The 24,115-nt window shown below is 39.1% G+C and overlaps 1 protein-coding gene across 1 annotated transcript in view; it reads right to left on the reverse strand.

Annotated features, from left to right (window-relative positions):
- STAC (SH3 and cysteine rich domain) overlaps window positions 1-23,035 on the reverse strand; it is a 70,578-nt gene extending 47,543 nt beyond the window's left edge. Inside the window, exon 1 of the mRNA XM_009095934.4 lies at window positions 22,539-23,035. Coding sequence (XP_009094182.2) covers window positions 22,539-22,655 — 117 coding nt within the window. The 5' untranslated portion in view covers window positions 22,656-23,035. The remainder of the gene's footprint in view (window positions 1-22,538) is intronic.
- Between the last annotated feature and the right edge of the window lie 1,080 nt (window positions 23,036-24,115).

The raw sequence follows: 24,115 nt of genomic DNA on the forward strand, positions 1-24,115 counted from the left end.
GATTATATGCATTTGATTAGCTTTGACTAAGAAATTCTACTTTATTTTTTTTAAGGACAGAAGTCTTAACAGCAGTAAGAGTATAATTAGCTGGCCAGCTGATAGGTAATGTATTAATTAATATTAGTTAACACACATTCACATATGGTTTTTGTATGTTGTTTTGCATTGATTGTCAGACTATCAAGCACCAAAATAAGCATTACTAAATTGGAGTTGTTAACTCAAATTCTTTATCTGTAAATGTCCTTGTGCCATATCAGCCATTCTCTCATTTTTCATTCTCTTCCCCAGTTTTGTATAAGGCTGAGAGGGGTTCTGGATGAGTCACTGACATGATTAGGAAATTAGCGACACGAATTTGTGGGTTTGTCAGCTCCAACATCCCACAAAGAGAGGCCAGGTAAAGGGAAAGCCAGCTCTGAGTCTGCTTTGTGTTTTCCCTCTGAAGTGCAATAATTCTGCATCACCTTTCACTCAGCATTATTCAAACCACTGCAAAGTAATTTCAATCACTGCTGCTATTCTCTGGGTGACTGTGATGTAACAACTAAAATTTTCCATGCCGCTCAGGCTGTCTGTGGTAACCAGCAGGAATGGTTTATATTAGAAACTGTTTATGTTAGAAGCAATGATTATTTGGAATCATAATTCACACTAATATAAAGGGAGGGAGTTTACATGCTTTCCCAAAAAAAGCATTGAACTGGTACGTCACACTGACTTAGCGGCCTCAGAGTACTTGCTCTCCCTAGATTCTGTTCCTTATCCATCCATTTTCTTTATGATGTGGCTGACAGCACCCTGTTGGAGAGGAGAGTGAAGACACTCTGGGGGAAAGCTACTCTTTCACCTCCAGAAGCAAGTACCTTGTTCCTGGAGAGGGAGACACCAGCTTTCTACCCAGTGTTTCCCAATAAAACCCCAGAGTCAAATAAATGGACAAGGAGCTGCTGTTGGCTCCAGTTAACAGTGTTTGGGTTTGCTACATGGAAGCAAACTGCATTCTACTTCCTGAGCTGTTCCTTCACAATGGCTTTGGGAGTAGGGAGGCATCAGAAGCTGGGGCCCGTCCCACCTGCACCTCTCTCCACCCACAACTCAGTCTGGGTTCAGAGGAGGAGCCCTGGATTCAAAGGAAGGAGATAGCTATTTGCAAGAAACTCTCAGTCTGTAGGTGAATGCGAAAATAAGAGCAATTAAGTAATTAAATGCCAACTATGAGGTAAGTGCAGTTTATGGTTTCTGATACTTTTTCAGCTGAAGCTTACGCCAAGGACTGACTGAGCCTAAAACTCACTGTAAACTGCACCATGAAAATGTGAGATCTTCCCTCTTCTTGGATGTTAAGTTATCGGCTCTTGAAGTCACTGAGGTTAGTCAGTTCTGAGATTACTTCATCTCCCCAGTGACAGCCAGGAACTCAACAATAATTCACCTACTTGCTCCTGAAACATTTCTCACTGAGGGCAGACCTAATTAGTGTAGCAAAACACAGAGAATTACAACACCACAAGGTGACTGAAATGGCATCCGTTATTGATTTGCCATCCATTTCTACAGTGCCACATGAAGCTAATTAAATTTCAAAATGCTGTTCCTGCCAGAGAAGGAAACCTAAGCTGTGCAATACGGTATTTGTTTTATCATGAAACAACAGTCCTGCTAGTTTGGATAATGTATGCAGTACATTTTAAGAACTTTTGCATTTACTATCCTTATCCCATTCTCCTGTGCATAGCCATTTACCAGTTGAGGGATCTACCAGCTGCTTTTCCTTCCCCAAGAAGAAAAGCCAAGTTTTCAAAAAAAGAATAGTCCAGCATTCAGGCTAGACCTGCCCAAACTTATGGATAAACACTAAAGGGCATGAAACTGTGTATTCTGTGCACTCCCTCCCAGAATGTTCAGAGGGCACATAACCAAGAATGAGTTGAGCAAGTCATCTTCACATATTTGGGAGGCACCTCTGCACCTCTGCAAGCTGATAGCCCTTTCTGAAACTCACTGAGAACCATCCTGGGTTCATGTGGTTAAATAATTCTCAGACAAGATGGGCATCCTTTTCATTAGCCAAATTACAGATTTCCTGCCCATTTGCATTCAGGCTGGAAGACGTCTGCATGTGTGGCTTCCATTGCATACCTAAAACACCAGTGGAAGTCTGGGACTATTAAATTACAAATAGGTGATATGTGTGGAGAAGTGACTTGGAGAAAATGAAGAATATTGGCAAATTTTAGCCTTTTGCACAGCTAATTACACATTTCTACTGTTAAAAATACCTCTCAGGTCAGCAGGTTTTATGCCCTTCATGCGTAGGAGAGAATATACAGGGCCACAAAAGCCTGGCATCAGGTTTTAAGATCAGATCCAACTTTCTCATATTAGGTTCATGAGGGAATTTGAAATAGGGCAATGGTACGTGATTGTTTACTTAGGAAAAGTTGGCCCAAGCAAGGGCAAGGGCTGGTTGTTATACATATTATATAAACTATAAAACCATAAAAGCTTAAGTAATTATTAGACTGCACTTGAGTAAGCATCACTTCCCTTACTTAAATATCACCATCTCCTCATTTTGAAATTTGCTGTGGATTATCCCCATTCTTTTATTTTCAGATTTCGAATGTAATTTAATACAGGTATGTAATATATGTCTGATTTTGGTCTGCTGTAAACTGAGTTAAAGCACTTATGATGCCACAGCTGCTATAATAATCCCCTGAGGTGGGAATCAAATCTTTCAATAGAGAGGAATGTATGCAAATTTTATTATTTTCACTTTATTTCTGCAGAGTAAATGAGTACAAAGTTAAACCTTATGAAGAAACATTACAAAACTTTGTGAAAAAACCCTGCAGCTGGGTTTGTTCTACACTCAATACTTCAACTCTTATCATGTATTGAGACTGAAACAACCCCTAAACTAAGCACAAGAAGGCTTTAAGAAACATATTTGAAATAAATCTCCTTAGACTTTCACATTTTCTCCATTGTGAGCAAGGCTGCAATTTAGCTTTCATTTAAATAAAAATAACATTCCCAAAAGCACAGGAGGTTTTCTAGACTTGTGGTAGCATCACGAGACTTCACAGTGTTGACACTTCAGAAATATGAGCCCTTGATATTAAAGCAGGGATGTTCCTGTGGTTTGAAATTAGAGTAAGGAAAAAAATCTTTGTTTCTAGTTAAAAGCTTTTTATCAGTCACACAGATTCACAGTGACTGCACATACTAACCCCACAGGCAAGGTAGAGATAAGTGCAATAGCTCAACCTCAGAGCTTGATTAACCTTTTTTTTCCTGTATCTTGCAGCACAATCTCAATTTTCCTCCAAGTCACTGAATGTTCAAGCTTCAAGGGATCAGGAAGCTCTGTTATCAGCACTCCTCCATTCCTAATTCCCCTATACTACAACTCTTTAGCCTCTGTAAGCAGAAAACAGAAGGCAGTAAAACTATTCAAATTTATTGCTAGTGTTAGCTACGTGCCACTGCTTTTGCTGTGAATGGGAATTGCACCTGCCCTCACCAGGACATTATTTGATGTAATTGTCAGAAGCACCCAATGCTTTTCTACAATTTTCATTTAAGAAGTTCCCACAAAAATTGGAAAGATGTGATTCGAGCTGTTTCACAGTCCCTAGCTTTGCAATTACAAAGATATGCATCCACCCCGCAGAGTACTTAATTCAGGCTCCTAAGTGCTCCCTGATATCTAGGAACAATTTTCCCCTTGATTCTCCAGCTTGCCTACATTAGCAGCCAGCTCTGTGGAAGAGGATAGGCAGGATGAAGCAGGGGCTGCTGAGCACCCAGCGTGCACACATCAGGTGATTTCCCAACAGGCTTGGTCTTGTTACCCTCTTGGTCACTGCTAGCCATCCCTGCCAACAGCAGAAGCACCTGTGCAGTGTGGGGCCTATGGGGCCTATTCACTGACTCACCATATAAACAAGCCCTTATTTTCAGATATCAGCTGTTTGCTATATTGCTACTGGACTAGCAATAAATAAAAAAAAAAAAATTGCCTGCTGTTCTCTATCTCTTTCCTTACACCAGTGTAACAGTATCATTAGATCCACTACAAGTAATTCAGGGTATTAACAGAGCTGGAACAAGCCATCAAGCCAGTTTGAATCCTGCAAGCCTTATTAAATGTAGCTATTTTGTTTAGTAAGCAGACTAAAAATGCTCTGTCAACAGATTTCACTCTGCTGTGAGATAAACATCCACCTTCTGTAAGGAACCATTTTTTCTTCCTTGCAGCTTAGACCAAATTTCCAAATTATTTGACTCTCACATTGTTATAAAAGAAGGACTTCAACACATGGCTCAGATGCTGTTGTGTAGATTTGCTAGAGACAATGTCAGGTACAGGGGCTAATACCAAAAGGGACTCAGACCAAAAGCATTTCAAATAAGGGAGAGAACAAAGCCTTGATGAATGGCATCTCCTCTACTGAGTACAGTCCATTTTCTGGGTCAAGGAACATTCAATTTGTATTAGCAACTCTCAGAACATACTTCAGTTGTTTACTTGCATTGTGGAAGGACTGGATGTTACCAGGGTGTAAGCTACCCTGGCGGCACTTCTGGGCTCCAGCTAGCTGTGCTGATCTAGAGCCAACAGGGAACCAGCTCAAATAGGAGTGCTTACTTTTTGTGAGCATGAAGGCTAATAATTTTCTTCTTAAAACTGAGAGATACAAAAGCAAGTGATTTTTGAGGATAGACAAGAGCAGGTTTTTTACAGATATTGAGTTGAAAATGCTCTGCCTTGACATTTCAATGAGCAAAAATAAGATTATAACATGCCTAAAGGCAGTATGCAATTTCACAAATAGTACGTGTGTTTGCCTGCTGATGAGAGGAGTATCATGTCTTATAATATTAACAAGATAAAAGGATATTTCTGATACTTGAGGAGTTGTATTGTTTATTGGCAAAGCACCCATCATAAAACTTGTAAGCTAAGCTGATTTCTTTTCCACCATCTTCTTTCTAAATACTAAATAGTCAAAATACTCTGCTAGTACAATTAGCTAAACTGACTTCAATTGTGGATGATTTATAAAATCTGAGAATCTGGCCCTATCATGCAGATGTGTTTGCTCTAGCCAGCTCTCTTGGAAGCTGTATCCTTTTAATCCACTACAGACAAAGAGGGAGTGTCCATTATTGCAGAATCTGCTACGTATTATATTTGTGTATTCTCCTGAACAGATTGCATAGCTGTTGTTAGAGCAAATATGTTTGTTATTGTTGTTAAAACTAAATAATTCAAGCTTTCTGCTTGAGTATTGTACTGAAATAGTCAAAGAGGAGCCATTTTTCATAATATCTACCAATAATATTATTAGTGATTCACTGTGTACCTTCAGCTACTCTGCTTGGCTCTCGCAGCTCTGATCATCGTCCTCAGATTCTCCTCCCTGTCTTATATTTTTTTTTTTAATCTGCTCACAGATTCTCAGACCTATTTAGAATATAAATCTTTCTAGGCAGGGGTCTTTCTGTGATTTTCTTTCACACATAGAGTCCAAAACTACAATGAAATGGTCTGATAGACATGACAGAGCATAGCAGCAAAAAACCTTGAAAGAGCCTCAGGGTTTGAAAGCATGAAATCTGAAGGGATGCCCAGGTGTCAATGTCCTCACAAATGTCTGTGTGAATCCCATGTCCTCAGCCCTCTCCTGATGTACTACCTCCTTGCCAGCTGGGCATTTGCATCTCTAGTTAGCAGACCTCTGAATTATCAAGAGGTCAGCCTGCACATGTAGCCAAACAGGCAGTTTGCTTAGCAGAGCTGTTCATTCTCTACAACTCTGGTTTGGTTTAAACCAAGCTAAAAATTCACCTGGTTCTCAACAATTGCTCTTGCACTTGGTTTGAACTTATCCTACATTGTAATGTGTGTTGTCTTCTAACTCTTCAAGGAACCAGGACTGGCAAATATGTCATGTAAACGTGAGATAAAGTACATGAAATTTAAAGGCCTGAAAATATGAAAAGTCTTCTATGTGATCTGAATTCCATTATATATCTTCAAAATTCAGTAGCACATATGACAGAATAAAGTAATGCAGTCCAGTGAGTGATAGATTTGAGGAAACAAAATTTAATAAGTGTATCAATTGACATCAAATCTCAGAGAAATCCTTTTCTCTCTCTATTATGTTCAGAACTGTCTACTTAGTTCTAAGGCATAAAAAGGGTAGACACTCTATTAGATTGACTGTAATTGGGATTTACCCTGAGCTCACATTACCTTCCCTGCTAAATTATATTTTCATTGTAACTTCAACAAACTCACAGTCATTTAAAAAGTTTAAAATAGTTTATAAAAAGGAGGAAACATATGCAAAATAAATATTTGTATGAATGAAAATGACGAAAAGTGCAAGGCTTTTTAAAATCAAAAACTGAGTAAAATCCACACCCAAACTCTCAAATTTTATATCTAACAAAATTTTTGCTTTTGTGTTTTTGAACAGTTCTATTTTGATGTATTCCTTTGGTTTCTTTTAACCAAGCTGTGTTGGAAAGAGTAATCTAGAAATAAAAGAGTGCACATTACATTATCTTAATGAGGTCTAGTGTTTATCAGTATTTCTTCATACTTCCCAACAGGTTTGAGTCAAGTTTATTTTTTGTGGGGAAAATACTTGTAATAACCCTCAACCATGGTTTGCATTCAGCCTACTTTTACCAGAGAATCTTTCTCAAATTTGCAGTATTTCATAGTAACAAGTCACAGTATCTTTCAGAGAATCTGTACTGCAGTTTTCCAAAGTTTGTAATCCAATTGACAAAAATTAGATTACCAGTCCCCAAAAAAGATTTACTGAACTCATTGATCATCAGTTCTCCCTCCTTTGTCAACATGTGCATAAAACAAAACACTTTGCAAATCAAACTAAAGAACACTTCAGTCATTATCAAATATCAGGGTTGCAAATATTTTGTCTCTTTGATGTCCCCTGCTGCCTCACGTAACAAAAGACAGGCTGTTTCTCTCAGGAGCACAGACTACAAATCCTGTAGCTATATCCAGGATTCTATTCTTCCTGCTGCTAATTAACTGTTTCCACATGGGTGGCACCAGCTACAGGACATCCTTTATAATTCAGGTTACGAAAGGTGTCTGGTGCAGACCTTTATGTAGCTCCCTTTCATATTCTGACAATAGAATTGTCTCATATTTTTCCTCCTGAAACCAAAATAAAAGCTCATGAAGAAAGCAAGAGATGGTTAGGAATAGTCCTTCCATTAAAAAAAAAAAAAAAAACAGCCTGTACTTTCAATTTCAAGAAAGGTAGGTGTTTACAACATCTTGTTTTGTACTTTGGGGTCCACCTCGGGCTCCTGGTTGCTAAGCAGCCAGTCATCTCCATACTTTGTCTCTATCAGGATGTTGTTATCTCTTGCCTCTGGATGTAGAAGCCGTTTGGACTGTTATCTCTGAGGTCCCTTCAGGGAATCACATATTTTGCATCTCTTTTTGGATAGATCTTTTCCATTTCAGCTTCTAAATGGAACATTTAGAACCTTTTGGTAACTCCCAATTCAGTAATTTATTAATCTTTGCTGTGGTGGATGTGGCACAAGGAAATTTGGAGATTAAAAGGTTGGGTTTCAGAGCAATGTAAATCCAGGCAGCCCTGCTGAGGTGAAAGAAGCTACACTGGTAACTACCTGCTGAGAGTCTTCCAGATTGATAATAATAGGACCTGAGTTTTGTTTCTTTTCCTTCTCATGAATAATCTGGAGCAAATGTGATTGTGAATGTAAGATTAATCATCCTTGACTGTATCTCAGGTCTGTACCTCTATGAAATGTGCATTTCTCCTGCTGATCTTCTGCCTCAGTATGACACCCTTGGACCTCAAAAAAAAAAAAAAAAGAAAAGCCCAAAACACATCAATTTTCTGCTAAAAAATGCTGGGCTACCTACAGCAATAATTTCCACTATTGTGTTTTATTGATTTTATTTTCTTTTTTTTTCTTTTATTTTTGTTAACAGAGCTGTTTTATAATGCTTTAAATAGGAGTTTATCTCTTGAAGCAAATATGGAAATACATCTTGCAGAGAGGCTGATACTAACTGAGGGCAAATTAACATGAACACCACAACCCACATACTGAATTATCATATTGTGTCATCTTAAAACAAAAAAAAGAAGTCCGAGACCTGTTGGGAGTTGTTATAGTTAATACTCAGTCAATGTTTCCACTCTTACTTCTGGGGCTCAAAACTTTTAACACTGTTAAAATTGCTTTGCAATGAAAACATGTAAGTGCTCAGCTCTACAACAAAATCATTGTCACTGGGCCAAATCCTAAAAGTCTTTTCTTACTGCTATCTCCCACTGACTTCATTGAGCATGTAACCTGAGTAAAGGCTCAGGGTTTGGATGGGTTATTGGAGGTTTTTTTGTTTGTATATTTTGAAATAAAACTCTTTTTTTAATATTTTATTCGTGTTTTATACTTTAAAAGAAAGGATTTCTGCAGGCAGCATGAAAAAACACCTGGCCACATTTGACATTTTGTTACCTGGCTGACTTTGTCTGACTTTTCAATTCCCTCTTTTTCTTAAACTACTCTTTTCTAAAGTGTGCCACTCCATAACCAATTTTAGATAGATCCAGGTGACGTTATGTTTCTGCTTCTCCAGTCCTTCCTGGACAATTCTACCAATTCTTACTTTGTGTGAATTTATTCTGTCCAATTCTTGCCTAGCTACTCTGCTTTAACTTTGAGATTATATTATTTTGTTTTTCAAAGAAAGAGCTAGAACACGAGAAATGCGAGAATTTGGGTGCTGTATAGCCTTTCGGCTTAAAAGAAGCCCACAGGCCAATATTTTGTCATACGTGATCCCAGAGGTTTCTTCACTTCTATCTTTGCTGCCTGTTCACAAACAGGAATTCAGATCCAAATTTTACAAGTTTTTTTCATGGTTCCATTTCAAACACACCTCCGTGAGAGATGGCATAGGAACGTACACCTTACATCATATTAGCAGTGTTTGTTGGCTCCTTTCCAATTTTTTTTTTTCATGGTTCACTTCCTCTTCATGTGCATAGTTTTGCAGTCTGGTAGCAAATTTGCTGACTTCTATCTTCTTTTTCCCCTCCTGAAGACTAACGATGCCTCATCATGTGAACGCTGCTTCTTGCCAGCCAGGGCATTTGGCCACCCGGGCAGTGCTGGTTCAGACACCACAAATCTGACAGGATCCATATGGTCCTGGTGCACATTGCTGCCCTGAAGCCACTCTGGCATGAAGTCCTGGTTCTGGGGGCAGAGCTGATAACACACAGGGAGCAAAGCTAGTTAATCCTCTGGGCTTCTCCATGCTTTACCTGGGCACCCACAGGGTTTCCTTCATCTTGTATTTTCAGTTCTTAAGTCCTACAGCAGCTACCATATAAATAACAAATGCTGTGTCAACTAATTTTGTTTTCTACCTTAACATTTTCCTTGTCATTTGTTCTGCATCCAGTTATCTTACTGTCCACCATGACAAAAATATGTTTATTTTCAGATCCAGTCCAGATCTGGTACATTTTCCATTAAAGCTCTTCTCAAAGTGCAACTTACAGTATGCATTCACCCCTTTAAAAAAATATTCTCTAGTAGCTCTCTAATTTTCAAAAAGTATTTCCAAAAATTTTTTTGGAAAATTATGCTTGTAGTACCAGTTTCCAATGAATCTATTACTGCTACAGAAAGTTTCCATCTGACTCTGTCTTTTGTCTTTTTGTTACGACTTTTTAGTCACGCCAAGCAAAAACTGCACTGAATGTCCAACATAAAGAATAGGGCAATTCTCCACATGGAAAATCTGTTTAACTTGGTGATGATATTGTCATGCAGATGACGCACAGTTACTTGGCGCTTCATGGAGACATTCGAAGGCCTAAACACTGCTTCAAGGAGTTGACAATGTAAACACATATATTTGGAGATGTTAATTAGCAGGAGTTGTTAAGTATGAGATTTGTGATCTATCTTTGACTCCTTTTGCCTCAGGCTAATCCATTTCCTTTATATTTTTCCCTAAACCTCCAAGCTGCTGAACATATCTTCAGCCAGCTACTGCTTCAAGATCAACCCTACAAAACAAAACGATTTTATTTTTATCTTCACCAGCTGCGCAATTTTCCTTCTCAAATTACCTCTATCAAAATTTCAAGATTATAATGACTGAACTGTAAAAATATGGTTTCATACTGAGATAGCTGGTTTTGTGTAAAAAGATGGCTACATACAGGATACCATATGTAGAAAAGTAGAGAATATAAAACTATAACTCTTCCTGAAGTACTACATTTTTTTCTGACTATTAAGACTTTTTTAAAGTTCCTCAAAACTCTCTAAATTTAAACTGTTGCTAATGAAAACCTGCACACAAACATCTAATAATTGTAATAATGTTTTTGAAAAAAAAAAAAAGCTTGTAATACTGTCACGATGTTGTGTTCACCTAATAAATGAAACTTCATAATTTTGGTGTTCCAAGAGAAAAGACCTGTTGTCATTGACATAAATTATCAATTGTTTAATTTAATGAGACTTACTGCTTTGATAGGAAAGTCAGGGATCTTGAACCAGTAAAACTGTGATGCCTTGTCTGACAAAAATAATATCTGTGATTTCAAGAGGAACAGCATATTGCATGGGGCTGCATGAGGGATTCAGACAGGCAGGAAAGCAGGGACATAGAAGGAAGAAGAAAGGAAAGTCAAGTTAATAGAAAGAGTTTTAAAGAATGTGCATATGAATCCTATGAAAGCGGGGGGGGTTTCCGTGAAAAGATTCCCTTTGTCTCATCTATTCTACTGTTAGAGTACGTGCAATTCTTGAATTCTTGATATTAGCTGAGTAACATATATAAGGCATGTAAAATATCACAGCAGAAATACAGTTACTGTCTACTGCTGAACTAAAGAGTAAGTGCAGTGCTTAATTCTGAGATTTATATCAATTTTCTCCCATCAGTTGCTTTTTATTTTATATGCAGCAGAGGCTATGTGTGGGACCGTACTGGAGAGATATTAACTCATTGAAAGGAGATTTTTTTCCTAGAATTCAGCAGCTGGTAGTAAAGATAAAATGACATTACCTCTATTGCTACTTTGGGAAGATTGTATTTATTACAGTGTGTTCCCTACAATGCCAGAAAAAAAAAATAGGCTAGCTTTCTCATCTTGTTTAAAAAAGAACTGATGCTTTTTTGACAGGACTGAGTGGCTACTTCTTATGGCCAGCATCTAGTCATAGATGCATCCTCCTCTGAGGAAAATCACTCTGTTCAGATTCTTTCATTTAAGGTTTGACTGTGGGTTTTTTTGGACCTTTATGAAATGTTTTTATTTTTCTACATTATAGCAGAATTCAGGTAGGTTTATTACAGCTGTTGGCATTCCCGTTAGCTTTGATAATCTCTAAGGAAGATGTCCAAAGCATTTTTCTTGGATGCCAGGCAGGTACTGCTAAAAAAGCCAGTGCTGTTGAAGGGCAGAATTGTAGCCTGAAGAAATCTGTGGAAACTTAAGCTTCTGGGGAAGGCAAGAGCTCAAAAGACCTTCAGCAGCAGAGCACTTGAGCTGTTTTGAGTAGCACTGGTCCTCAGTTACCTACCCCAAAAGGAGGGGATAAGATGGGGGAAGTGGGAAGGGGGTTTATTTCTTCTCCATAAGAAGTGTTTTGTATTACCTCATTGTTCAGGTTTTAAATGTGTGTATAGTTTCCTGCATAGACATATGATGAGGTTACATCAGGGGATAAATAGGTATCCACACATGAGGAACAGGTCATGTAAAACTGGAATATACGAGTAAGTTAAATGCAACTGTGAATATTCCTCTGTGAATAAGGCAAGTACAGCTTGAGTATAGGTGAAAGGGAAAGTACAAACTGTGGGGTTTGCTTTTTTCCAAGTGAACTTACAGCATGAGCGTCAGCATCCACTCAGTATTTATGAAAGGTCCTTTTCCCTAACAGAAGAGCCACTGTCCATTTTCCTAACAGAAATATCTAAACTTGGCTAAGCCTGGAAACGTGGAAGATTTTCCTGTAAAGACTCGTTTTATCAGAGAGCCTGGTCATGGTTTAAAGAATTAGTATGAGAATAGGAAGAGAGAAGGAAGAAAGAATCATTGAAAGGCAGAGTGCAAGTGGGTGAGGTAGCACAAAAGTTAACTGTTTCCCTGGATCTTTAATGGTCAGGAGGATGAAATCCATTTGTCATTATAACCAGCTCCGGGAGGTAGATCTAACTGCTGTGAACCTGCCAAAGACTCCTGCGAGCCCATACTTTGTGAAACTGGCACATGATTCATCTTGTGGTTACATCTTAACAGCAGCACTTCTCATTCTGAAGCCTGGACAGGCTCACACTTTTCTCTCTTTTTCTCATAGGTGTATAACTTTCCATTATAGGACTGTCTGCAAACAGCAGTTTCACTTAGCAAAAATTTTCAAAGTTTGAATGATTTTGTTCCACATTGGCATAAAAAGCCCCCAAAACAACTGCAGCTTTTCAGAATGTCTTTGAGAGAGCTGTGGGCAGGAGAGGGGAATGTCAGACAGACTAGCCATGCAGGGGAACAGACAGCTGACCTATCTTTGTAGGCAAAGTTCAAGACCTCACTCTGACAGAATTCCAATGGTGCTCACCTTACTTAAATCTGAGCTTTAAACTCAGCTGTAGCTGCCAACTGTGGTCAATGGAAAAAAGATTTCTGCTCAGAGAGGCTAATTTAGATCACACAAAGCAGGCTCTTCCTCTAAGTCACCTTTGATAAAACAGTTTTGGTCTGTGTTCCATTTATAACAGAGGAGGACTGAACTACTAACTTAGCTGCCTATAGTTGGCCTCTAATTACAGGTGAAGCTGTACAATGTAACCTGGGATGCATTTTTTTTCCCTCCTCTTTTTCTGGAAATTTCACTTGCAATCAGGGAAAGCACCTTAGCAAAAGTTTACACAATTAAGAAACTGAACAAATCCTCAGGACCAGATGTTTTGACATTGAAAAATAAGCAGTAAGTGCTTTTTTTTTTAGAGCACTCCAGAAGCATGCATTTCACTAGAATGCTCATTATCAGAAATATCTGGCAAATCATTACAAGTCACCTTATGTTTATTTGTAAATTATTCCTTAATTAGATAATTTAAATTAAAAGATGTTGTGTGAAAATAAGTGAGAAATTATCCAATACCACTTATAAATAATATAAAGAAGTACACTAAGAGATACAACAAAAATTGTGTATGCCAGGTCCTTGAGTTGACTAATACTAGCTGATAAAAGTGCATTTTAAAAATGCATTTGAGCCTGAAACCTCTGAAACAACAGGATTCTCAATTTAACTGCACAGCAGTCAGGGACAATGGCAAGTTTACCATGCTGAATGTTTTGTTTACTTTTGAGCATAGAGATGCCCAGTCCACTGTGTGCACAAAGGCAGAGAGGTCAGGGCTTTTAGACTCTCATTTCAGTCACAAGATATTTTGATTTTGGGAACCACAGAATTTAAACTTGCAGGGAAAACACTGGCAAATCAATGACAAATAGTACACCTATATAAGTGGCAGTTTAGAAGGTGACTTGTTTGCATTGCACCAGAAATCTGACCCTTCCCTTGGTTGACAAAAGACTGAGGTAGTGGGCATTTGTCTTTAAGACCATTTAACAATATTTGCTATAACAATCTGTCAGGTTGACTTTGCCCTCTCACCTGCAGCTGTGCTTCCAAAGCATACATTTCTTTGTCTTACTCTGATGAATAAGTGAAAAAAAATTCTAAATGCAGATTTTAATAGCTCTGTGAATAGCAGTTTATAGTAATTTTTCACCTTTCTTAGTTAAGCCTAATCCTCAGTTACTGTAGGTCAGCTTCATTTTCCTTTTCTATTCAGAATACTAGACTGCTAAAATGATCTTTATTAATAAAGCAGTGCATGTGTAGCATTTTAATAAAGCTTTTAAATGGCACTCAGAGATGGAGCATATTATGTCTACAGAAAGGAAAAGCATTAAAGTTTTTGCTGTTACTTGCCTAAAGGACTGCAATTCCATATTGAACTTGCAGCCTCCTGTGGCTGGGAAATACCTCTGTCTCACAATTATTCGTGCTATGGTATTTTCAACACAGCTGCAGCCCCTAAACAATAACACTTTCATTTGACAGTACTTAACAAACCACTCTCATCACTTAAAAAACAGGTCAGCTAAGAAATGCTGACCTGTCAGGAAGAAAATTCCATGAGCTTCCAGTAATGTGAGACTACAGACATGAAACTCGTTTTATTTTAATAAATAAGAAGATAGGCAAGCCATTTGTCACATTTAACTGCTGATGTCAGAGACACAAGAAATCTGTTTTTCAGACATCTATCATAAATATATTTTACAGGGTTCCTGAGGTAAATTCCCTGACAAGGAGCATTTACTCTCGCAATTGTTCTACTGAATCAAAGGGAGTTTCCTCCAACAGAGGCATATGTCAAAGGAAAACAAATTCAAATTATTTCAGTCACTCACACATAGATTTCTCATTTTCACAGCTGGCCCTCTTTGCTAATGAACATGCAACATTTGCTTATGCTTCAGCAGTTTCCTGGGAAGTGCTTATTTAACACTGAATGACTGCTTGCCTATGCAACTGGAAGTTGTGCAGGACTGAGTACTGTGTTAAGAATGTTAACTCATGCTCACAGCTGAAAGCCTAGTCCTCTACCTGACAAACATGAAATATGCAATCTTATACCCATCAGGAGTGTGCAGCAATGGGTCCTAGGCAGTAGGCAAAATCCTTGTCGTACAAAGAATTACAGTTTTCTATCAAGTGGTTATGACTTACTTGCATTTAAATTAAATAAAGTGCACAGGAAAAATGAACCTCTAAGCCATGTTTTGGATTTCAAAAATCCAAAATTGATGTGCTCCCTTACCCTGAAGAAATTTCAGGCCTTCAGCACTCTCAGATACTTAGAGGCATATTTGAGTGTGACACAGGAGGACCTAAACTTTTAACTGTAGGAAGGTATGAATGTCTCAGCAGCGGTTTGGAAAGCAGCAGAGCTGTCTTGAATGTGCTTAGATATGTAAGATACATATAATTTCTCCAAAGCTGTTACTACTAATACCAATGTTATGAAATGCAGATAAATGAAAAGACTCTGAGAATGCATGCTCTTGGAAAACTGCATAAAAATAGTTATCTCAAAAAGGAAATTTGGACTAAAAAATGAGTCTACAAAGAAGGTGGAGAAGGGAACAAGAGAAAGAAAAAAAGTAAAACAAACACTGTGCAAATAAAAGTGGACCTTTCAAGCACAGTTCCTTAGGTCAAAGGATATTAATTGATATTAAAAGAAAAGCTGAGTGAGTCCTTTGAAAATGTATTTTAGGAGTTGTCAATGGACAGATTTGGGCTAGGAAAAGAAAAAGACGGAAAAGGCTGTGGTACAGTAAGGATAGGATGAAAGGCTGGTTTGGACTTTCAGGAAGCACTTCAGCTTACCTTCTTCCCAGAACCATGATCCTGGGGAAAAACAACTGGAACAATTGGAAAGAGATTACAGAAATTTGTGGCATGACATTAAAAAAGCAGTTTAATGTGTCTGTTGAGGTGAAATGGAGAAAATAAACTAGTTAAGCTCTGTTATAAAATTTTACTTTGAAAGTCTAAAAACAAGTTTCCTTAACAAGGTTTATCAAGACAGAAATGATGTAAACTGAAATGGAGGTCTCTGTTGAGAGGCAGAAAATGTGATCCCAGCAAACACAGATTTGTGGATCTGACCTCAACAGAATCTGACAAAACCAAATCAAAATCAAACACTAAAAAAAAGAGAAATCCTCCTACATAAGTTGTAATGAATAAGATGAGCAATTTTCTAGACAATTTTCTAGAAAATGTATTAGGTCAAAGGTAGTCTGTGTCTACTTGAATTTCATTTAAATTATTGAATACGTTGCTGAAAGGGAATCTATTAGCCAAGACAAAAAAGGAGGAAAGTTGTAAATAAGTTTTATGGAAAGTTCAGTGGGAGTTGGATACTGTTGATAGGAGAGGTTGAGGGCTGATCATTGGTGGAGTTCTTCAAAGAACAGCACTGACATAGTTTTAGGGTCAATACTGCTCTCTCTACTTTTATTACTGGATTTTTTGCAAATATGACACAGGTCATAAGGCCATTTCCCTCTGGCACTGTTGAGGAATACATTTAGCACAGACAGCTCTATGTGTGCAGCTGCAGATTGAGCTCTGGGTGACAGGACCCCAGGCAAGACTGTGAACGGATGGATGACCTTTTGCATAACAAAGGGTATGGGGACCTGTGGCACTGCCTGGTGACCAGACACCAAGACTTGGCAGGAGCCACATGGTAAGAGACAAGGCCTCCAGAATGTCCCATGCTTACCTGTAAAGGTGTAAACCCCCAGGGTTTCCTTGGTTTTGTGTCCCTCCTTGGAGGCAACCTCTTCAAGCTGTTATTTTGCTCTTGCACCTTGTTTCAAGGATTGAAACATCTGAGAATGGGCTATGGGAAATCTGGGGTCAAATGGGTAAGGAAACCTGGTGTGACTGTGTGAGTGTGAGATGTGAAGCTGGGAAGAGGCCTTGGTCCCAGCTTGGTGGTCTGAGAGGGACTGTGCCAGAGTGGCTCCTGGATGGTCAGATGGGGAAGCTTCTTTAACAGCTTTTTTAACATGAGGTGGGAAGCATGGCCACATATGGGGAGGCCTGGATCTTGAGGGATGGAGTCGGGAAAATGTGATGAAGTTCAGCTCCAGAAATGCCAACTTCTGTGCCTGAGACCTGATTCAAACCACGGCAGATGAGGACAGACAAATGTATCCTGCCTGGATCCCCAGGAAATTCCAGAAAAATAGAATGGACATCTCTGATTCACCAAGGGGTGACTAGGAGACACAAAGGTTAGAAGCGAGGTTTCTTGTACAAGCTCTCATAGAGAATACCATGCACAAACTCAGTCACTTTTTTCCAAGAAAGATTATTCAATACTGAAATGAAGGCACTGCTCTGCTACCAGAATTAGATGAAGAATGGAGAGTTTATTTTATGTCAGCCCATATTATTTAGTATAAAAATCAAAGGGTAGTAAGAGATATGAAAGTCTATTATGAGATGGAAACCTGCACCAAGAATGGAAAGGAGATATTTAAGCTAAAGCAATATTATTAAAATTACAATGCCACACAAGCTGGCAAAAAATAAATGTATACTGGAATTAGAAGAGGATGAAGCATAGGGGACCTCCCTTAGCCATTTTTAGACCATACAGAATTACTTTATGAAGAATACAGTGTAAGAGACTGGACAGTGGACTGAACTCTCTTCCAGCTGTGTAGATAAATTGTTTTCTTTCTGTGAAATTTTACACTATTTTAAAAATCTTTTTTTTTTTTTTATTACCACACCAGATTTCAGTCATGTCATTTTTAGTTGTAGAAATCTAATAGATGTCTTCTCTATTTTAGCACCATTGAAAGTGTGACTAGAATGAACTGATCACAGTTCTATTTTGTCTTGGATATCTCAAAGTGCCTAGAAACTTATCTGACACATATATCAAAGTAAAAACAATACCAGAGAGTTTCAAACAGAACAAGAATAAGAAAGAAAAGTCAAAATAAGTGTAAACACAAGAATAAGTCTGCTGAGGAGATATTGATTGGTTAGAGTATTACTTTCCTGCTTTAATGAAACTTTCCTTTACATAATTTTTTGCAAAACACGTAAAAATACTTAAACTAATTTCTTTCCCTTAGTCTTACCTTCACAGCATGTACTCACCATTTGACACAGAGGCATGGAAGTAACACTGAGAAGGAAAACTGTTCTTTCTTCCCCTTTCATGGGATGTTTTTAAGCTGTTTGGTATTCCTTTGAAGACTAGCGCACCAGTTTACATGCTGGATATTTATCACTGGTGTGGAGGGTGAAACACTAACTGCACACCACACTCCCTGCCCTTTTAAAATATTGATGAGTAACCATCTATGCAGACTCATAAAGTATTAACTCTTTAAGTAGGGAAGATCTCTGCTTAACAGCATAGGTCAAGTTCTATGTGATTTAAATGGCACACAACCCAAAGAGTTTCAACTGTTTATGTTAGTTCAATATCAATACTAACAGCTGGTTTTGAACCTCAAGTAAGCAATATTGCTCTACTGGTCCAGCAGGACAGGTATGTAAGTTCAGTCTTCATGACTGATGTGGGGATGTTCACATCTTGAACTTCAATGTTTAATCATTTTATTGGCTTCCTACTCTTTTCAGCTTCCCTTTTATGTACTGTTTATCAGGCTAGCTCGTGTTGGAACATCTGTTGCATCTCCTGAATTGCCATACCTGAATTTGAAGATAATGGGCTGCATTTCCCTGAATATTGTCCACTAGGTAGTCAGTGTGTGAAAGTGTCAGACTGAGGCTGACTCATTTAGTTTTTGAAATACATAATCCAGATACCATATATATTTGGAGATCTAATTTATCTTTTTTTCTTCAATTTTTTAGCTGCTCAAATTACCTAGCTGATCTGAGTTCTAGCAACTTCTTTGATGAATGAATTTGTGATTCAGAGGAAAATTTTGAATCCTTCCAAAGATGTGTGATTACAGTACAACACAATTATAGCTGTATTTTAGCAAATAAAGTAGACAGAAATGGGAAAACTGTGGGGGGAAAAAAAATTGGTCTCAGAAATCCATCAATATTTTCAACTAAGTAACTTCTACATGACAGATTGCCTGCAATGGTAGGGGTAGGACTTGATATCCCTTCGGAGGTATATAAGAAAGCCTGAAAAACTTTTAACATATTGACATGGAACTCTAATAGCTTGAAGATTAGCAGTGCTAATCTACCCTAGTGGCACTAGCTCAAACATTGTAGATGCTCAGGTATCCCCTAAAATTTAATGCTAAAGGAATTTTCAAAGATAACCCTATTGCCATGGAATTCCCCAGCCATTGCTTACAGAAGAGTGGTAACAACTTGATTCATACCTAAAAAAAATGAGCAGAAATGGGTTTTTTTCATATTCAAATGTCAGTAAGATCAACCAAGACAGAATTATATGCCACCTACACCAAAGCACAAAGAAATCATGCCATGTGCAGGATTCCTTTCTTTGGACAATTATTTATTCAAATTTTAGTTTCCTTTATGAAATTCCAAGGTACATTTAGATAAAAGACATCAGAAATATGATCTCTACTTCCACTAGATTTCTGCTTATATTGTTGAGTTAGTGGTTAAATAAATATGCAATGTGTCTTTAATTGCTACCACCCAGAAGAAATTTTCCCTCAGGATTCATTAACTAATGACTTCCTCCCTTGCTGAGTTGTAAATTTACAAAAGACTTTGGCAAACTAGTAATTTGCCCTCTTGGAAACCAGATGTAAATGTCTCAAACAGGTGGGAGCCATAAATGAAACTACATGAATTTAAGAAATTTAGCAATTGCATGTGTTTGTGTGGTACCCTCCTAAAGTCATTCTCCTGGTAAACTTTAAAAAGTATCCACTCAAGTCATACTGAGGTGTGAAGTAAATGTTTTCAAGAGCCAATAAATTAGTTTAATAAATTAACTATTAGTTTTGCAAGATTCTTAGCCACTCAGGCTCTATGGTTTTTAGCACAGTAGCAGTACATATAGTACCACAGGATGGCTCCTTCAACAGCAAGGGTGTGCTCACCTGCAGCTGTGCTCCTAATCCACAGGAAAAGGTGGTGGGAGGCTGTAGCATGTGCTTTAGAGTGAGCTGCTTTCCTGAAACAGAAGTGTGTGACTAACAAGAGAATCATCCTTCCAAATTTCAGCTACTTGGTAGCAGCCTAAAGTTCTGCCTCTCAAACCCAGCACTAGGCAGAAGTTCTCTCTACCTGGTCTCTATCATCTTCTAAGTACACTCTGGAGGGTGAGAGATAAAAATAATTCCTGGACTTTAAATGAGCAGGGATTATGTGCCACCAATGTCTATGATTACACTGGACTGGAAGGAAGCTTGCAGCTATTAGTTCTACATTACTTTTTTCAAAATTGCTTTTCCACTGAAGTGTTTTCAAAGGCATTTTGAAGGTTGCTATTATCCATGTTGGTTCTGTTTGTATAAATCGAGTCATAATAGGTGGAGAGTTTTGCCAGAGAAAAAAATTGTCGAATTTGAAGTATTTTGCCACAGAAAAAAAGTTGTTGTGGGCTAATTAGATGCTGCACAGTTTTGCAGTAAATGCAGCAAATATGAACTTGTTAACATGGGCAGCAGAGAGTACCTGAAAAAAGCTTGGTTTCCTATGAATGACAGGATAGCTCCGTCAACATGGGACACCACAGGATAAAAGCACTGACCTACACTTCTGTCAGACTCTAGTTTGTAAAGTACCTTAGGAGCAAGAAAATATAAAAAAAATCCCCAAGCATAAATATCTTTATGAAATCACAGAATTTTTTTCATCCTCCTGTTTCCTTGGGCCAGGAAAAGAAAGCTTATTACCCCAGTGATCAGAAGTCTCTTTTGACTCTGTCTATTGAAATGACAACAAATCCTGCTATCTGATCATTTTTGCAGCTCTAAAATGTGAATACAGAGATTATTTGTTTGCTAAGAATATCTCTATCCAAGTAATGGCATCAACTGCATGGTCATAGCTTTTGCCTATTCCAGTGGATTGCTTCAAATGCTCAAAAGACTTAAAAAAATTGATGATGATAATATTTGATTATAAACTAGTTTGCAGCCTATTTGTTCTCTGTCCAGATGTGCCCGATTTCTGTGTCATCCTTGGAAGAACATGGGTGCACAAACAGCAAGAGGGAACCCTCTGAGCAGCTCTTCACTTTCTCTGAGTTTTGGATCCATGCCAGTCTGTTTTGGGAACAACATTGTGCTACCCAGCGGGAGAGTCCCTCAAGCACCATTTTACCAAGAGGCACATGGAGTTCCTGAGCCATTCTGGCACGGGGTAAGGATCACAGCTGGGATCACGGGGAGCACACAGCCCACCAGGCCCCATGCACAGCCCACAACACTTGAGCAGCTGGTGCTGGCAGTGCAGTGAAGGCTACAGGTACTTTTGGGACCTCACTGGGGGCAAAGCTTTCCACTCTCCCTATAACACTTCAGTAATTCCAGAGAAGTGGACTCAGGGGGGTGGGATTAAGGTACCGTACCCTTTTAGAGCCCAGGCGTATACCAATAACCCATTTACTTTTCATTTTCCATGAAACAGGGAGACTCCAGTAGAGCTAAATGAGTGTAGTGAATACTGTATGCTATTATTACTGGAAAAGCTCTTCTCTTTAAAGAGGTTGTATTACATAGGGAATACCTCAGCTCTCCTCCTTGGAGTATAGCTTCTAAATAAATGTGTAACATAAAGAAGTCCAAAGCCCGCATCAAAACTCTACCCACACAGACAAATAATTTGAACTCGCTCTCCGGAAAGTGGAAAGCTGTAACTGCAGAATAATGTAGCAGTGTTTCTATATTAGACCCAGGCAGCCACCGCCTTTTAACTCAGGCCAGCACAAACCTTCCCTGTCAAGCAGCTGTTTTGCTCACACCTCCTGAGGATTTACCCACCTGTAAGCTCCTAGTGACAAGAACCTCCCTATTTTTAGATGTGTACACAGCATCACTATGAAGTTCACAGAAAGATCTGTCAGGTGCTATCATAATATCAATCATAATTAACAGAGGATCAGTAAAAGCATATTACCTAAGTCACTGCAAGGAACTTTCATTATGTAAAGTTACTACTTTACCTTTTGCCTCTCTGTCTTCCAAGTAGCACCCTGGCAGTCAGAAAAACTTTTCACATGCAAGTCAAAAATTCAGAGGCCGTGCCATTTGAGCTGAAAGTTGATTTTCAGTAAGGTAAATTGAACCACACTGAAAAACTCACAAACAGAAAAAAGGCTATGAAAACAAAAATCCTTTTCTGTGTGGTGTACACATATTGTGATAAAGCTGTGACTTATCTTGTGTTTTAACAGACTCATTAAACAGTGAAAGTTCAGTGATGAGTCTGCCAGAGAAGTAAAGTCAGGTGAAATACCCCAAGCATCCAGACAAAATTATTTTCTCTGAACCTTTGAGGAAAATCAATTTGTCCAACAAAAACCCTTTAAGTGATCTGATACTTGGCGTGAAAATACCTAACAATGCCCATTGATAGCGATCCCTGATCCCCGTCACTACCCCAGGCTGTTACCGGAACGAGGAGAAGAAAACACAGGCAAAAATCCACAAACCCAAACATGTCAGAAGGGAGGTATTTTCCCAGCTCAGACTCCTGAGGTAACAGGGAGAATTCAGAAGCAGGAGTATCGGAGCAGGCACCGCAGCCAGAGGTGGCTCATTGCTCTCTGCCGCTGATCCTGGCACAGGGCTCCAAAGGAAAATCAAAGCAATACATCTCTTTTCAAAACAAAGAAAGAGGGGGAAAAAAAAATCTCATTCTCTGAGTACCTTTGATTCCTGGCTGGTAGTTGATGCTGGAGAGGGGGGCTGCTCTGTGCTCTCCACTTCATTCTCTTTCTCCACACTGTCCACGCTGACTTCAGTCGTGCTGCTTGGAGGAATCATTTTACTTCTAAAACACTGCTACTCTCAGGAAAAAATAAAAGGCTACAGATGGTTCCTGCTTTTTTTTTCATTTAACGTCCTCTTTCTTCTCTGCTCTTCTAGAGCAAATGAACTCCGACCGCTTGGTTTCACTATATTTGCCAGACTAGAATTCTCTGGATTTTCTTTTTTTCCCCCCTTCTCCTCCTCCTTCCCCTCCTTCCTCCCTCCCCTTTCCTATGTGATTGTGCTGCGAGGGAGTAAGTTATCGATGGTTCTGTAGGTCGGTTGTGTGCCTGCTTTTCCCCGATACTCCTCCCCTCCATATGAAGCCTGGAGGTGTGGAGCAGCATCGTGACCGCCAGCCCCACAATCAGAGGGGAGCGAGCTGAAGCAGCGAGCCCAAGCCACACACACAGACACAGACACAGACACAGACACAGACACAGACACAGACACACACACACACACACACACACATGCACGGCACTGGAGGGAGGAGTTGTATTTCTAAAGCTGTGAATAGCTCTGGAGGAGCATGTGCTTCATAGTAGTGAAAGAAAGTAACGTGTGCATGCACATGCACACACACACACACACAGAGGTAGGTAGTGTATATGAAGTTGGAAGCATTTTACTTTTAACATGCTGGTGAAGACAAAGTTGAAGGGTATCTTTATATTCTTTCATGTCTTCTACTGAAGAAAAAGAAGTCCAGCAAAAGGGCTCTTGAAAAAGAGGAGGAAAATGAATCTTTTTCCTTGTCTCAGAGAAGATTATTTAAAATCCTAGTTATTCAGTGTCTCTAAGGCTCCCACCTTGCTTACATCCCAAACTTGCTGGCAGATGATAAGACAGAATCAGGGGAGAGTTACCTGTGGGTCCACGTGCTCCTTGCTCCCCTCCCAGGCAGGGAAGCCCCACTCTGAGCCATGCACACGCAATCTGGGTCATCTGGAGCTCCCACTATCCTGCACATACTATACCTGTAGGTTGTCATAGTGATAACACTCCATCAGGCAGCAGCAGAGCAGAGACAGACATTGGGAAGAGCCTGTTGGCTTCCCCCAGTGCTGTCATTCCTGAGGATGCAGCACCTGAATTCCCGCTTGGGTCTGCAGTACTGCTGGCAGAAGGTCAGTGTGACTTTGCTGTCTGCCTCAGATTGCTTTATATTGCTTGAGGTTTTGTGCCTGATTTAAATCTGCTGCAAAGGTGCTTGTCAGCTCTCTTCCCTGCTGAATTGAGGTCTGTATTGTGAAAGGTTGAATGGATCTGCTTCCCACCAGATACGCCTTGCTGAGCGGGTGCCGCTCCATATGGCTGGTGGAGATGACTCTTTCATTTAAAGAAAACAGAAAAAGGCAACCCAAATATGTTTCTAATAGCAATACTTACATCCTGGAAAGTGAGAAGAAAAACAATAGTTGTTTAGTGGATCTGTGCAGGTGTTTCGAGGTGATTTGGTGGGGTCTAATTCA

The sequence above is a fragment of the Serinus canaria genome, chromosome 2 (genome assembly GCF_022539315.1).
Source record: "Serinus canaria isolate serCan28SL12 chromosome 2, serCan2020, whole genome shotgun sequence".
Classification (NCBI taxonomy): domain Eukaryota; kingdom Metazoa; phylum Chordata; class Aves; order Passeriformes; family Fringillidae; genus Serinus; species Serinus canaria.